The 17,037-nt window shown below is 38.3% G+C and overlaps 1 protein-coding gene across 6 annotated transcripts in view; it reads left to right on the top strand.

Annotated features, from left to right (window-relative positions):
* The window catches only part of DGKB (diacylglycerol kinase beta), a 799,100-nt gene that overhangs the window by 190,282 nt on the left and 591,781 nt on the right, over positions 1-17,037 (top strand). For all 6 annotated transcript variants that reach the window (XM_068972349.1, XM_068972347.1, XM_068972346.1 and 3 more), the window contains 3 exons: positions 3,249-3,366; positions 6,112-6,200; positions 6,283-6,399. In XM_068972349.1, coding sequence (XP_068828450.1) covers positions 3,249-3,366; positions 6,112-6,200; positions 6,283-6,399 — 324 coding nt within the window. The remainder of the gene's footprint in view (positions 1-3,248; positions 3,367-6,111; positions 6,201-6,282; positions 6,400-17,037) is intronic.

Below are 17,037 nucleotides of genomic sequence, written 5' to 3'. Positions count from 1 at the left end.
AGACATGAAGACACAGAGCGTTGGAGTGTAATTTGCACTGCTGAGAAGTAGTTGGCTCCTGGTTTCAATTTCTTCTCTTGAAGTCACATACATATTTCATCCTTTGCATAGTTTGGCGATGTATCCGGCTAAGAGCTATAAAGCTATTTAATTTGTTTTTTGGTAAAGTGTTTTATGTCTGGATAATGGATTTGTACATCAGTGGCAGCCTGTAACATGGCTAAGTGTTCTGATTGACAGAACACCCACGTTCAGACTTGTTTATTTTTTGATAAGGAAAATGCCAGCTAACTTAGTCCATATGTGTTCTTCCACGGGAGGAGGCTTACTCACAAGGAATGGACACTCATTTAAAAATAAAATGACAGGGATTATGAGAACAGTCATACATATGAGAATTAAATTTTCTTTTCTCTTTTTCACTTAAAAATGTTTTGTAAGCATCAATCCTATTACATAATATTTAATGCTAAATTTATCAATATATTTTTAAAAAATTCACCTCTTAATCTTTTAGTATCAGGCTACCTTATTCTTATTTGAAGGAATAGAATATTTTAAAATATAGACAGTTTATTATAAACTATAGCAGAATTAAGCAAATATATAAAGCTTTCCCACCTGGGCTTCCCAGGTGACTCAGTAAAGAATCCTCCTGCCAATAAGAACATACAAGAGTAACAGGTTTGATCTCCGGGTTAGGAAGATCCCCTGGAGAAGGAAATGGAAACCCATTCCAGTAGTCTTCCCTGGGACATGCCAAGGAGAGAGGAGTCTGGCAGGCTACATGGGGGTCACAAGGAATCTGACATGACTAAGCACACACTTGCGTAAAATATTCCATTCATAGAAGATACTAGAAATCTTATGACTCAAGCAAACCAGAATTGGATTCAGAAATTACTATAAAATCTATTTCTTAAGTTTTTGGGAAAAAAAAAAAGAAACCCCATTGTCTTGAGATGTCCTCTCCATGACACCTTCTGCAGAAGTGTTTTTGTGGAGAGCTTGTGAGTCTTTTGTCGGGAAAATGAAGCTGTGTATTATCAAGAACTGTGAAGGTTCTAAGAGTTACCTACTTGTATGTGAACAAATGAACTTGCCACAGTTCTGTGGGTGCTGGCAGAGGACATGTGTCTGGGTCAGAAACCAAGATTGCTCTCTCACAGCAAAGAAGCAGTAAGAGTCTCAGAGCTGATCTAGTTCTCCAGGACTGCCAAGTCTTGGGGTGATGCAGAGGCCCAAGTAACAACATCAGAGCCAACCCTCTGGCCTGGGGTAACCAAAGTGAAAGGAAAAGCGTGAGTCACTCGGTCATGTTTGACTCGGCAACCCCATGGACTGTGCCCGCCAGATTCCTCTGACCATGGGATTCTCCCGGCAAGAATACTGGAGTGAGTAGCCATTTCGTTCTCCAAGGGATCTTCCTCATCCATGGATCAAACCCAGGTCTCCCGTGTTGCAGGCAGATTCTTTATGGTCTGAGCCACCGGGGCTGAGCCATATTATCATAGGCAGTAAATAAGCTTGCCTATAAAAGACAGATTATTTTCATTATATCAGACTGTAAGTAAGCCTGCCCTGTGCTCTGGAGGGAGATATGTCTCAAAATGCAAGGCTGTACATTGTTGAAAGAGGACAGTTCTGCTTACAAAATGTGCAGATGATCAAGAGACCCATGGAGAACTATCTCCCAGGAAGCATTTTCATTAATGTTTCATATTATGATGCAAATTTGACATTTCTGGTTCTAATGTAAGAATCAGTTACTATGAATTTAATTGAGTGCTTCAGATCTGGTGGTTTATGTCTTGACTAGGAATAGGAAAAAGTGGTTAGGAAGCATTATTATTACTATTTTATTATTTAGAGAAACAAGATGATCAGGACATGTTTATATTATCTCACTCCCACAGAATTTGTGTTAGTGACTCAGCACATAATAGGTGCTCAAAAAATTATTAGGTCTGTGTGTTCTAAGAAATATGGCAACTTGACTGACCTGGAGAACCAAGACCGGCAGTGATTTCTATAGAATACCAATAAATGCTGTCTAAAATTAATCTGAGTTGGATACAATTTGGTGAATGATGCGCAAGGAGTACATGTTAATACAGAAAATGATGGTGATAAAAGTAACAAATATATAGTAACTTCATTTAATATCTTGACCTCCTTGTAAGGAATTCAAGAGATTTGTAAGCATCCTATTATTTTGTTTTACTTCAGTGTTGGGCAATGCAGATGTAATTCAGTATCTGATAGAGGATAACTATTATGATATTATATAGAATTTTAGAAGAATAAATGATAATTACAGTTTTGCCAAGATTTTGGATTAATTAAACTCGATTTTATTGTGGTAAAGAATGATAGAGATTGTTACAAATAAAGACAATAACTTAATATTTTGCCATTTTTTCAATGAAATTAAATTCATTCATATTTTTTCTTTTCATATGATCATTCATGTTTTGCAAAAGAGAAGTAAAGAAAAAATTAATTAGAGCCTTACAAATACTTATTTTTTTAAAATTTATCTATTGGAGACATACAAAAATATATGAATGTAACTTATAACATGTAAAGAATCCCCCAGCTGAAGCCTTAGAATACCATCAGTAACTTACTTCTAAGTCGTATGTTTTCATCCTATCCTACCCCTCTGCTTCCTTATAAGAAAGACCTAGTCACCACCATGAAATTTGTATATTCGTACTATTAAGCAAGGCTTTGGAGCTACCCTGGTAGCTCAGTCAGTAAAGAATCTGCCTGCAGTGTAGGAGACCCAGGTTTGATCCTTTGGTCTGGAAGATCCAATGTTAATATATTCAGTCTAGCTTTTCACCTCTTAGAATCATCTAATCAAGAATATTTTGTCTTTCTTTATTCATGTATTTATTTATGGAATTGTCCTAAAAGTGAAATATCCAGGTGAGGCAGACACGCCTCTGTTCTCAGGAGTGCTCAATTGGGCAGACCGTGATGCTGGTTCGGGACCTCCTGTTGAACTGTTGATATTAGATGGGAATCTGTGGGTTGCTGTAGCATCTGAGATTTGTTAGCAGGATCTCATTCCACTAGAGCACATGTGTTTTTCTAGACTCTGTGGCGATCTTGCAGAAAGTCAGGGATGAAATAACAGATTGTCTTCAAATGCTGCCGTCCAGCTCTGAATTTTATTGGCATTTTCTTATCCCACTGTTTATTTCATTAAGTGAAATCTGTTTCTCTTACGTCCCATGCAGAATGTGAAGGATGACGGACAGCATGTGTGGCGACTCAAGCACTTTAACAAACCTGCCTACTGCAATCTTTGCCTGAACATGCTGATCGGCGTAGGGAAGCAGGGCCTCTGCTGCTCCTGTGAGTATGTTCCCTTTGCCTGGACAGTATCACCTCTGGTGAGGAAAGGTTGATTTCATGGCACAGTCTTCTTTGTAGACAGAGTCAAGAAATTAACCTGATCCTTCCTGTTCCTATGATTTATGTCTCCCTGTCGTATGTTTCTGAAGACTTAGGTCATTCTAGTTTTAACTTTCTTCAATTTTGGAAAACCCTCTCCTTGGGAAAGGAATAAGGACATTTTCCAACTCACAAGCCATTTTCTTTCCACTGTAATTTAGTTTATTCATGATTCTCACTGCTTCTGCCAGTATTAGGAAAATTTCCACTGGCCTCTCATGCTTATATCTTACATTTATGTATATTTGTCCTTTTTCCCCCAAGTTAGATGCTTTATTCACATTGTTTTCCTATAATGAGCTTATTCCTTTCAGTCTTTTAAAAATAATTACTTGATCAGTTTGCACTCAGATTAAGAAATCACAAGGAATAAAAACTAATCTTGTACCTCAGACACATGAGTTTTAATTCTATCATGGAGAAGTTCTTCATATATGGTTAATAGGTATTAGAATGCAAAGTTTTGCCCGTTCATGAATTGCAGCCATTATTTTTATTTCAGCACACTTATCTTTGCAATATTTATTTTATTCTACAGAATACTGCCCACTAGAATTTTTGAATAATGCTTGGATCGATTGGCAAAAGGCACTTAAGAATTTTTAAACCAACAGCATGTACTCCTGAGGAACTTCTGCATTCTGTGCTACTTCTGCTAAAACAGGGGGAATACTCAGTCCTCCTCACTAAGGGCGACGTTGTCTTAGTCCAGCACGTTGCCCAGCCATACCCTTTTCTGCAGTGTATGTTCGCTGAACCTGTCAGGTTTATTGGACCCATCCCATTTTTGTGCATTTATAATAAATCTAATTTCTTACCTGGCTTCCATATAATATATACATACTTTTCAGATATTAATTTTAGCTAATGGCTTCTTTGGTAGCATATTTGGGAGAATACTTTCAGATATTTTATTTGACATTAAAAAACATATTTTAGGACCACTTTTAAGTGTTTATGGATTTTAATAAAGTACCATAAAATTACCTCATACCACTTCAGAGGGCTGTTTCTGGTGGCCACATTTAAGAGGCTGGTTACCCCAGAATATTCTCCATATACAAAGGAAGTAATTTATTTTCAAGGATTTATTATTTTTAAGGAAAATAATTTTTAAGAGTATTTTCTATTGATGGGAGCTTATGAAACAAAATGGTAATTCTCAAATAATGTGGGTAGTGTCATGTAAGAGTGAGAATCTTACTCCCAAATTTTAAGTGGTAAGTGTAGCAAATGTAATATATAACATTATTACCATTAGGGAACAGAAGAGGAACTAGCTTTTCTTCCTCACTGTTGCCAAAGGGAGTCACAGATGTGGCTATTGGGGAAGAGTTTTACTATATAAGTATTATGTGAACTTAGTATTTTTTTCATTCTAATTCCATATAGTGGTTAATTTCTTTTTGTTTTGTTGAGAGAGCTACCTGGTTGCTTTTTTACTTAATTTTTATTCCCTGTATTTATGCATTTATTATTCTTAATTAGAAACCAGTATTTTATTAAAGAATATCTTTATAAGACCCTGAGGTATACTCAAAATCAAGCTATGTAGTGATTTACAGATGCCAAGAAACTGTATATGTTGGCTTTGTGTCACATTTTACACACACACACCCATATATATCTTTGTATGTGTGAATATATGCATATTTGTGCTTAGTCGCTCAGTCGTGTCTGACTCTTTGGAAATCCATGGACTATAGCCTGCCAGGCTTCTTTGTCCATGGGGATTCTTCAGCCAAGAATATTGGAGTGCGTTGCCATGCTCTCCTCCAGGGAATCTTCCCAACCCAGGGATTGAACCCAGTTCTCCCGCATTGCAGATGGATTCTTTACCATCTGAGCCGCCAGGGAAGCCCATACATACTTGCATATACATATTAATTTTGTGTATATATATATATACCATAAAATATAAATATACACTCATTTATATCTTTGTATATGTGTATATACACATTTGTGTATATATATTAATTTTTGCATATTCTATATATCATAAAATACATATATACACATGCACACACATGCACACACACACACATACACACACACCATACGCTGTCTAGCAAAGGTTTTTCCTTTTGGAGACAGATTGCCATGATGGCTATGAAGGGTGAAGTTTAGCTGAAGGCCTGGCATGTATGAGGAAATCTATTCTCTGGAAATAGACTAACCAGCTATTTAAGATTTAGATAAATCAATAGACAAAACAGCAGAAACTCATGGGCTTTTACTCCCATGCCTGCCAGCTGCTCTCATGCCTATACTCTGTAAAATATAGATCTTTTCTTTCTAACAAATGACACCAAGCCATTTGGCAGTCATCAATTTGTCTTTAATATTTTTGTCATCTGGGAATCATTGTGAAAAATCTGAGTGAGGCCTGATTTAATTAAGCATTTCCTGCTGTGCCATGAGAGAAGAATCTTGGTTTTTCACATGCATAATATTTCCTGTACTAATTGGCCTGTTGTGTTCCATGGTCAAAACAGTAGACTTGGGCCTTTTCTTGATGTCGCTGATTGGATTGATTAGGGAGCAGTGGCTATGAATCAAGGTTCTGTTTTCGTCATTCTTTCTCTGTAAAATTGCAGTCTGGGCCCGGATGAGCTCTGAATTTGTGTACACGTTTTCTTTCAGTTTGCAAGTACACAGTCCATGAGCGCTGCGTGGCTAGAGCGCCTCCTTCGTGTATCAAGACTTACGTGAAGTCCAAGAAGAACACTGATGTGAGTGCATGGCCGTGCTGGCTGCTGGAGTGCGTTGCTTGTGGATGCTGCTTCTCACTGCAGCGCTCTCATTCTGTTCTAGGTGATGCATCATTACTGGGTTGAAGGCAACTGCCCAACCAAGTGTGATAAGTGCCACAAAACGGTCAAATGCTACCAGGGCTTGACGGGACTGCACTGTGTTTGGTGTCAGATCACAGTGAGTAACATTGGAGAATATATCTCTTCCATTCACTCCTGATGAACACGCTGTATCCCATGCTCTCTGATGAGTCTTAGAAGGCCATCTTGAATGTTAGACTAAGTCCAAGTGAGCATAGCATAATGGGAACCTCTCATCTCACGTGTGGCTCCCAAAGGGATAAAGGTCAGAGTCGAATTTGACCTCAGAGGGTCCAGAATTTTAGAGCTAACCTTACAGATAGTGCTGTCATGAGGCTTTCAAACTGTGCTCTTTGGAGTTCTAGAAAGGTAACAAGGCGCTGTGGCTGTGGGTGGGCAGTGAGCTTGGAATATTGACTGGGTAGAGCTCAGCTAGCTCTCTGCCCTGAAACTCTATTTTGGTAGAATTTATTATTCTACATATTCTGTATTTATTTTGAGTATAGGATCTATTAGGCTTAAAAAGGGTAGAACCATGAATAATGTGATCAGAAGACTTAATTTTATAGTGAAGATGCTAAGACCAAGAAAATTTAAGCAAATCATTAATGACCACACAGCTAAGTAGAGATGCAGGCGTGTCCATATTTTAGTTCTTGATGATTCTAAGAACTCACTTAATCCTTCTTTACAATGTGTTGCTGCCTTGCTCCTTTCATTAAGTCATAGATTGAGGGATACAGGTATGGATGTAAATGCTAACCATTAAAGCATTGACAATGAAGAAAGAGGAGGTCACTTGGTCTTTTCTGGGAAATCTGTACACTCTCCCTGGCTTGCATAATTGAAAAAGCTGCTTCAAATAATTTCTGGGATAAACACATTTATTAGGTGGAACCTCTAGTATTTCATGTTGTATTTCTGGAAATTAATTAGAACGCACATTTTTAAGGATAATCATTTTTTACCATTTAGTACAAAAACATTTATGGGGCTGAATTTTCCCCCCATTGACTTTGTTTTCTCTTTACATCTAGTATATGAGTCATCTTATTTATAGGACAAATTGTTCTTGCATTGTGGGAATTAAACAGTAGAGAGCAGTGTATCGCTTAAGCAAAAAAGTTTCTGTGTAGTGCCCCTGAGCAGTCCTCCCCAACATACACAGCATTTAAAAATTTTCTTAAGTACACATACACACACAGGATAATGAGAAAAACAAACTGTGACTTGTAATTCAAAAGTACAATTAAGTACTTTTTTTTAAATGAACACATTTTCTTCAATCATTTTCAGCTATTACTCAGTTAAATTATATTTACATCTGAAATTTCCTCAATTATGAAAGACAGTTTTATTTTTTTGAAGTGACTGGGTATTAAAATGTCTAACAATGATTTAAACTATACATGTGAATGACTTAAACATATTGATTTCTCAGTTTTAAGAAGACCATAAGTATTTTGTTTCTTAAAAACTTGTGCTCATTAAAATATTAGTTTTCTTTTCTAAGCATCTATAAAAAATTTAATTTTTGTTTCAGATTTTATATAACTCTATTATTCCTCTTATTTTCCCCATGGAGTACATCTTTTGTTAGTTATATCTTTATTTTACTGTAAACTGAAGTTGGAGAATATCAGAATTTGTTTCTTCCTTGTATTTCAAGTTATTTTCCATCATTGATACATTTCAAATGTGTTATTTTCTTTCCCATTTTCAATTTCTTTTTTTTTATTGGAGTATAGTTGCGTTACAATGCTGTTAGTAACTGTTTCTGCTGTATAGCAAAGTGAATCAGCTCTATGTGTCCATATGGTCCCTCTTTTTTGGATTTCTTTTTCCTTTAGGTCACCACAGAGCACTGAGTAGAGTTCCCTGTTCTATACAGTTGGTTATCATTAGTTGTCTATTTTATACATGGTAGTGCAAATATCGGAGAAGGCGATGGCACCCCACTCCAAGTACTCTTGCCTGGAAAATTCCACAGACAGAGGAGCCTGGTGGGCTGCAGTCCATGAGATTGCTAAGAGTCTGACTTGCCTGAGTGACTCCACTTTCAGTTTTCACTTTCATGCATTGGAGAAGGCAATGGCAACCCACTCCAGTGTTCTTGCCTGGAGAATCCCAGGGACGGGGGAGCCTGGTGGGCTGCCGTCTATGGGGCCGCACAGAGTCAGACACGACTGAAGCGACTTAGCAGCAGCAGCAGCAGCAGTGTATATATTTCAGTTCCTATCTCCCAGTGCAGTCCACCTATCCTTCCTTTCTTGGTATCCATACATTTGTTCTCTATGTATGTGTCTCTATTTCTTCTTTGCACATAAGTCCATCTGTTCCACCGTGTATTTGTATTAATATACAACATTTGGTTTTCTCTTTCTGACTCATTTTAGTCTGTATGACCGTCTCTAGGTCCACCCACGTCTTGGCAAATGGCACAATTCCACTCCTTTTCATGGCTGCGTAGTATTCCATTGTCTACATGGACCACATCGTCTTTACACATCCCCCTGTTGATGGACATCTAGGTTGCTTCCATGTCCTGGCTATTGCAAATAGTCCTGCAGTGAACACTGCAGTATGTTTTAAATTGTGTGTTTAACATTTGAACAGTATAAAATTATGCACTGCCTTCTTTCCTGCTATAAAAGCTTTTAGAGATTTTAAGCTTCTTTATTTGACTCCTCTTCTCTTTACCCGATTTAACATCTTCTGCCTTTTTCATTCTGTGGGAATTACTCTCCTCAGAGTTACCATTGCTAATAGTGTCTTAGTGATAATCAAGGCATCTTGAAATGTGTTTTCTTATTTTATATTCCATTTTGGTTTTCTTGCTTTCTTTCTTTTGTTGCAGTGGTTCTGACCCTGAAAATTTACATTTCTAGCCCCATAAATCTCCAGTTATACACTTATTTTTGGTCTTGATCCTGATCCTAGTCTTATAAGAGATTAGGCCTTTCCTTTTGTAGGAAAGAAGACACCATGTCTGAATAAACTCTGCTTTTGTAATCTGAGGATTTCAGGACCAATTCAGTTCAGACAACATGCCCCTAACATCTTACTCTTAAGGTCAATGTGTACCTGAAGATGACTCTTTTGTCACTACAACAAAGCACAATATAAACTATAAATGTCTTCAAATCCCACCTTCTACCCAGAGTATGGGCTAACAGGGAACACGGAAGGGTTTAATGCAGAGTCAGAGGGAAATGAAGCTTCTCAGGGTGCTTCTTAGCTTACTAAACTCTCCCAAGACCTGAAGCTTCTGGGTAACTTCAGCCTTATTTGCTATAAACTGTGATATCCAGGGTTCTGTGTTTGGTTCATGAAACAAAACTCAAAATTAAAAAAAAAAAGTTCTCATGTTTCCAGAAGAAAGAATATATATATATACATATATATATATATAAGCTTCTTATACGTAGCTTCAGCTTCTATACTCTTTTGGCTTTTTAACGTTAAGCAATTATATGAATGTATTTATCAATTTATTGATTTTCTGCCTAGGTTAAATAGAAGATATCTGCCTCTGACCATTTCTATATATACTATGATCTGTACTTTGTTCTTGGGCTATTGTATGAAGATTTCAGTCTAAAGTTGATCTGGTCTTGACTGACACACTCCTGATTGCCTTTATTTTTAAAAAAATGTTTATTTATGTATTTGGCTGCACTGGCTGTTAGTTGTGGCACATGGGTTCTTTAGTTGCAGCACGTGTGATATAGTTCTCTGACCAGGGGTTGAACCTGGGGCCTCCCGCCTTAGGAACATAGAGTCTTAGCCGCTGGACCACCAGGGAAGTCCCCTGCCTGCCTTTAAACAAACTGAATCTACTTTCTTATATCTTAATGCTTCCCAGAAAGTGCTATAAATATACGAAAGAGCTAGCAGAAGCTGTGAAAGTGATGGGACATGCACCATCAGAGCTGAGTGTTAGGGAGGCCTATCTGAATGGAGTCTGTATGGAATAGATTGGAGAGAGGAACAAAGAGAATGAAACCTGGTTTCATTTCAGTGGTTTTACAAATGCTATCACTTCTTTTAAACGTAGGGCTTGAGTCTTAATTTGGTCATAAGTTAGACTGACCATATTCCTATATGTGTCTCTGTTCAACAACTAAGGCAGTAGTTGTATAATCCTGGACAAAGTATATACAAGCTTTGGCCAGTTTCTTAATTGTCAAAATGGATATAATGTTACCTATCTTGTAAGATTTTTTTTTCAATTCTATTTTATTTACTTCTCCCTTTATAAATATCTTTACTGCAGAATCTCATACACAACAATGCTTGCATGTGTGCAAAGTTGATTCAGTTGTCTGACTCTGAGACTCCATGGACGGTGGTCCACAAGGATCCTCTGTCCATGGGATTCTTCAGGCAACAATACCAGAGGGGGTCGCCGTTTCCTTCCCCAGGGGATATTCCTGACCCAGGGATCAAACCCGAGTCTTTTAAGTCTCCTACATTGGCAAACATGTTCTTTATGTCTAACTCCACCTGGGAAGCCCATACTAGTGCTTAGTGATTGGTAATTACTTTCACAGCGAAGGCTAGATAAAATGTCATGTGTATGTGTGTGTGCATGTGTGTGTGTGTGCGTGCTCAGTCATGTCTGACTCTTTGCGACCCCATGGACTATAGCCCAACACACTCCTCTGTCCATGGAATTTTTCAGGCAAGAATACTAGAGTGGGTTGCCATGTCCTCTTCCAGGGGGATCTTCTCAATCCAGGGATTGAACCCACATGCCTTGTGTCTCTTGCATTGGCAGGCAGATTCTTTACCACTAGTACCACCTGGGAAGCCCAGGTAAACTGTCATGTGGGGGCACAAAACTCAACCTCTGGCTCACAGAGGGTACTCCATGAATGTTACTCAAACCATCTCTCTCCCTTCTGGAAGGATCTCTAATTTCCCAGTCTAAGAATAATACCTGCATGTTCTAAAAGCATCCAGAAACATGTGGTCCTGAATATCACTAAAGCCTAGACTAAGCTGATTTATTTATATTCACAAACTCTCTTCTATGAAACATAATAACATCATGCTTGCAATGATTGGAAATAGAGCTGGAAGTCAATCTCTTATCCTTGTCTTTCACCTCTATCTCATTTATTCAACCTGTCACTGAGCCTCTAAGTTTCCTCCTTAAAATATCTCTCTCAGATTTGGTTTTTGTCTTCACCATTCACAGCCCAAGTGCAAGCTCTTAGCACCTCTTAACTAGATTAGAGTCAGAAATCTTGGCTTACTTCCCTAACAGAAGGTACTTTTCCTATAACACAGGCTGCAAACCACCTCCAGAATCAACTTCTGAAAATACTGTTTTGTTATCATATGCCACCTTTGGCAACCCATAATAGTTCTGTGAAAATAAATGCAGCCCTCACCTCTTCCTACCTCAACCTGGTTTTCATTTCCCCAAATATGAGAGCGAAGCCTAAGTGCATGACGTATGTAATATTCCCCTCCATGCCCAGGCCCTGCTATAAGTTGAGTATGTCTGTGGACAGTTCCCAGAGAAAGCCATACTTCACCCCCATGTTATTTAGCTCACTTTGCTTTATTTTTTAGTATTGTTAAAGATTTTATTTCTTTATTTTGCTGTGTTTGGGTCTTGATTGCCACATGTGGGCTTGCTCTAGTTGTGGCAAGCGAAGGCCACTCATATTCAGGCTTCTCACTGCTGTGGCTTTTCTTGTTGCAGGGCACAAGCCCTAGGATGAGTGGACTTCAGTAGTTATGGCACATGGGCTTAGTGGCCCCATGGCATGTGGGGTCTTCCCGAACCAGGGATTGAACCTGTGGCCCCTACATTGGTGGATTGTAACCAATGGACCACCATGGAAGTCCCTTGCTCACTCTGATTGTCCTGGATGCACCCACCTCAAATTCTAACTACACTTCAAGAACCAAATTAAGTTCCGTATTTCCCTTGAGATCTTCCTTGACACTATATATTTACTTTTTCAGAATACTTTCCGAACTTTTATTCCACACCAAAAGAGGACTGACATGCTGTCTAGAACTGTCACGTGTGCATGCTAACATTGTCTGCACTGCTCGATCACAGTCTTACCCGCTCCCGATCCCATATACACCTGTGGGTCACCCTGATCACCCTAAATCTTGGTTCAGTGCTGAATATAGAGGATATCCTCAACAATTTCACCTTCATGACAGACATCCTTTTCTTCTTACTGCTAAATGGTGAATTTTAAAGGTATGACTTAAATTGTTTTTTTTTTAAACATCCTGTAATCCTCAAATATACATCAGGTATACAAGTGTGTGTATACAAATACTTAAAGGTAAAAAAAAAGTATTAGTCGCTCAGCTGATGGGGTCCAGCCCCCACAGGATCCAAGGGAACCCTCAGGAGAAACGGCGTTGGCGAATAAATGAATGAGAGAGGAATAGAGGAGAGAAGGAGGCTGATATTCCTTGGTTTACACTGAAAGCCCCGAGACAAGGAGCTTGCCCTGTTCACGGAGGCCACAGGTGCCCTCCCGGTCTCCCGAGGGAGTGAAGATGCAGAACGTCTTCCCGTTCAGGTCTTAGAAACCTGGGCAGATAAGTGAACGCAGGGACCCTCCATGCTCCAAGGGATCAGCCTGAAAAAGAGTGTAAGAGAGAAAAGGAAAAGAAAAAATAACACACGGGGTGACCAAGTTTCTTCGAGCGAGGCCCGTTACTTTATTTTCAAAAGGGACTTTTATACCTTAATTTGTACATAGAGGGAAATGAAAGATACAAGGTCAAACAGAGTCAGCCCAAACATTCCAGCAGTTGTGCCCTTATCAAAACCAGGATTTTTTCTGCATACCTTTCCCACAAATGATGTTGTGTACATTATCTTCTGGCCTTGGAGGCCTGTGAACACTTTTGACCCTCTTTTGATAAAGGCTGCTCAACCAGAAAACTTATTTTCCCTCAAAGTGTTTTTTCTTTTATATTTCTAATCTATGTCAGCCCCAGAAAATGCTAAACAGAGTTACATTTCTCAGGGAGCAAAGGTGCAATGAGTTACAAGAAAGAAAGAACCAATTAGCTCAAAGGTCTGATGTGGTTAATTCAAGGCTACACTTGTTTTTCTTACATTCCAACTATGTTAACTAATGCACTCCCAGGTGCACAGTGGATAAGAGATATAGGAACTTAGCAACAAGCATTGGCCCAGTAATGAAATCCTACACCAGCACTACTCTAATAACTTTTAGCCTATGTTTTAGGCTTCCCATGCCTCTCACAGTTGGGAGGCTGCGAATAATCACATGTGTAGCTGCAAGAGTCTGGATAAACCTGCCAAGCAAGCTAGAATGCTAACAGAGGGGGTTTGATTTGAAATATTCCTCTCATGTCCAGGAGACTTATTAGCTAGAGCCCTAAGTTGATTTTCTCCAGAGAAAGGTGGTCAGGATAGCCCCCTGTTAATGTCAGGAGAGTTGGTGAAAGGCACAAAACAGTAAGACAGACAGATTCTGGTTTTGGGGTGGATGCTCGAGCTGGTCTAGGGAGCCCCTTGAGTCCTGAAACTTTGCCTAACAGTTCTCTTCCACATGACCTTGTCATGGGTGGGATGGCCCATGCTGGCTCCCGGCACTCAGTAGCATCCGACTCTTTGCAGCCCCAGGGACTGTAGACCATGAAGGCCTTCTGTCCATGGAATTCTCCAGGGATGAATAGTGAAGTAGGTAGCCATTTTCTTCTCCAGGGAATCTTCCCAACCCAAGGATCAAACTCAGGTCTTCCACACTGCAGGCAGATATTTTACAGTCTGAGCCACTAGGGAAAACACCTCTTTTTATTCCAAACCTGTGGATTCCTGATGTTACAGAATTTTGCCATCATTTAGATAGAAAGTTAGGCTCTTAGAACTGAGTTTTATCTCCTTTTGTAAGTCTCACCACTTAAAAATGAAAACAGGAAAATCCTAAGAAAGAACAGTATAATCTGCCTCCTGACATTTAGGCAGCCGCTTTCCTGTGCTTTGTAATTCAGTCGTCTGGGCTGAATGTCTTCATCGCTTCTTTTTTCCTCCTCTTGCTGATATTCTCTGATCCTTAAGATATCACTGTTTAATCACTGTTATTAGAGAGATGCAAATTCAAGCCACAGTGAGGTATCCCTCACACGGGTCAGAGTGGCCATCATCAAAAATCTACAAACAATAAATCCTGGAAAGGGTATGGAGAAAAGGGAATCTTCTTGTACTGTTAATGGGAATGCAAATTGATGCAGCTACTATGGAGAACAGTATGGAAATTCCTTCAAAATCTATGAATAAAACTACCATATGACCCAGCAATCCTACTGCTAGGCATATACCCTGAGGAAACCAGAATAGCTAGGACGTGGAAGCCATCTAGATGTGAGTTGACAGATGAATGGATAAAGAAGTAATGGTACATATACACAATGGAATATTACTCAGCCATAAAAAGGAATGCATTTGAGTTGGTTGTAATGAGGTGGACAGACCTAGAGTCTATTAAACAGGGTGGAGTAAATCAGAAAGAGAAAGAGAAATATCATTTATTAATGCATATATATGGAATCTAGAAAGATGGTACTGATGAACCTATCTACAGGAGATAGGAGAGGCAGACATAGAATATACTTTTGGACACAGTAGGGGCAGGAGAAGGTGGGATGATTTAAGAGAGTAGCATTGCAATGTATGCATTACCGTATGTAAAATAGATAGCCAGTGGGAATTTTTTGTATGACACAGGGAACCCAAAGCTGGTGCTCTGTGACAGCCTAGATGGGTAGGATGGGGAGGGAGATAGAAGGGAGTTTAAGAGGGAGGGGACATATATATAGCTATGACTGACTCTTATTGATATATGACAGAAACCATCATAATATTGTAATCATTACTCAATTAAATTTTTTTTTTTTTTAGAAAAAGATCTCACTGTTTATACCTGTTGATTTCTACCATGAAAGCATTTTCTTGACATTCTATTAAAATAGGTTGTCATTTTGCTCCTGGTTGTGGTAAAATGTCCATGGTCGGGCAGGACTCACAGTATTGGTAGATGATACTTTTCATTTGAGCTTGGCAAATGCGAGCCTATATTGTGACTATAGATTATTGACTTTTGGTATCATGTAGGACTACTACTTATTTTAAAATAGTCAACTCCTAACAATAATGTTTAAAGGTTTCCAATGACTTTACAATAGAGAGATTCATGCTTTAGCAAATGCCAGGGTTAACGCAGCACCTGAAATGGAAAAATGTTAGAGATAAAAATATATAGAAATCAACAAATATTCCTCTAATCTGGTCAGTTCACTTTTCAGCAGAAAATCTATTTCTTTTTTCTTCCAAATTCTTACAGAAATTTATTTTCTATTTTTCTTCCTTTCAACTTTTTAGATTCTGTTTTCTTCTCAGTACAACACCTTCACTCTTTTCTCAACTCCATCCCATAAACACATATACATATACACACATACACACAAGCTTATTCACACATTTTCTTTTTCTTCCTAAATTGAGACAGCTTTTTTCGATAAACACAGATCTGGCTCTAAATTAAGTGCTATTAGAAATGTTGTAAACTCTGAAATTATTTCCAAATGTTTAATTCACTTCCAGAAATAGCTGGTTTATATTTTATGAATTTTCTAGCTATGATACTGCTACGCTTACACAGAAATGGAAGTTTTTGTATATATAATAAAATATGACCTGATGATTTCTATGCCTTACTCTAAAAATGCAAAGTTAACTGTGAACAAAAATAAAAACACTTTAAAAGGTAACAATTTCTTTACTCTGGGGTTCCATTGGCCATTCCATTTAAGAGGCAGGACTCATCAGTGTTCTAGTTTATTGTTCTTCTTGATGAGGCTTTTCCTCTGTTTTGCTGATTTAGAATCTGGGTTATCTTTAAGATAATTGTCAGACTTTAGTATCTTGCTGTCACTGAGAAGGACTCAGTTTTGACTTTTTTTTTTTTTTTTTCTGTAAAACGGCATGGTGATGAGTTTAAGCAACTTGTTATTACTACTGTTTATACTCACTTTATTCCTTTTTACATTTTTATTTGAAACATATCATACATATAGAAAATTATAAATATCCCAGGGAGAGAGCTCAGTGAATTTTGCACAAATGAACACTATGTGTAGCTAACACCTGATGGAGAAGCAAAGCATTACCAGTAACCTAAGATACTTTTAGGGGCTAGTGGCTTTTAAATTCTAGTATATGGTTTCTATTTTGTTGATATTTTCTATGTTGTTAAATAGACTACATTTGTTGCAAAGTTTTAATTTTACAGCAAAAATTATGTACACTTTTAATCTTGATAGTCTTGGGAACCATAAGCATTTTCTCATTGTCCTTCATATTTTATAGTTTGTCTTCAAGTATGTTTATGAACAATACGGTCAGTGCAGTAGACCTGCTATACACACTGTGGAAAAATCAGTATTTTCCAATGTGGTGTCCTCAGCTTTGATACTTCCGGCTACAAATAATGTCATGATGTTGATGGACACCCACACATATTTAGCAGCTGCCAGATTCCAGTCTTAAGAGAAATGTAAGGTACCTTATATGTTATTAGTTAATACAGACTTCTTGAGGAGGAGAATTTTCTTGCACTGTGTCTTCCTGTTTCACTGATGATGATATGGTTACTGACATCCTTGTAGATCCTGCTACATGCTTATGTTCCTGCAAGACTCTGTCTCATAGCCACCTGGA

The sequence above is a fragment of the Capricornis sumatraensis genome, chromosome 5 (genome assembly GCF_032405125.1).
Source record: "Capricornis sumatraensis isolate serow.1 chromosome 5, serow.2, whole genome shotgun sequence".
Classification (NCBI taxonomy): Eukaryota; Metazoa; Chordata; class Mammalia; order Artiodactyla; family Bovidae; genus Capricornis; species Capricornis sumatraensis.
The sequence above is the reverse complement of the archived record's forward strand: the minus strand, read 5'-3'. Positions and strand labels throughout refer to the sequence as shown.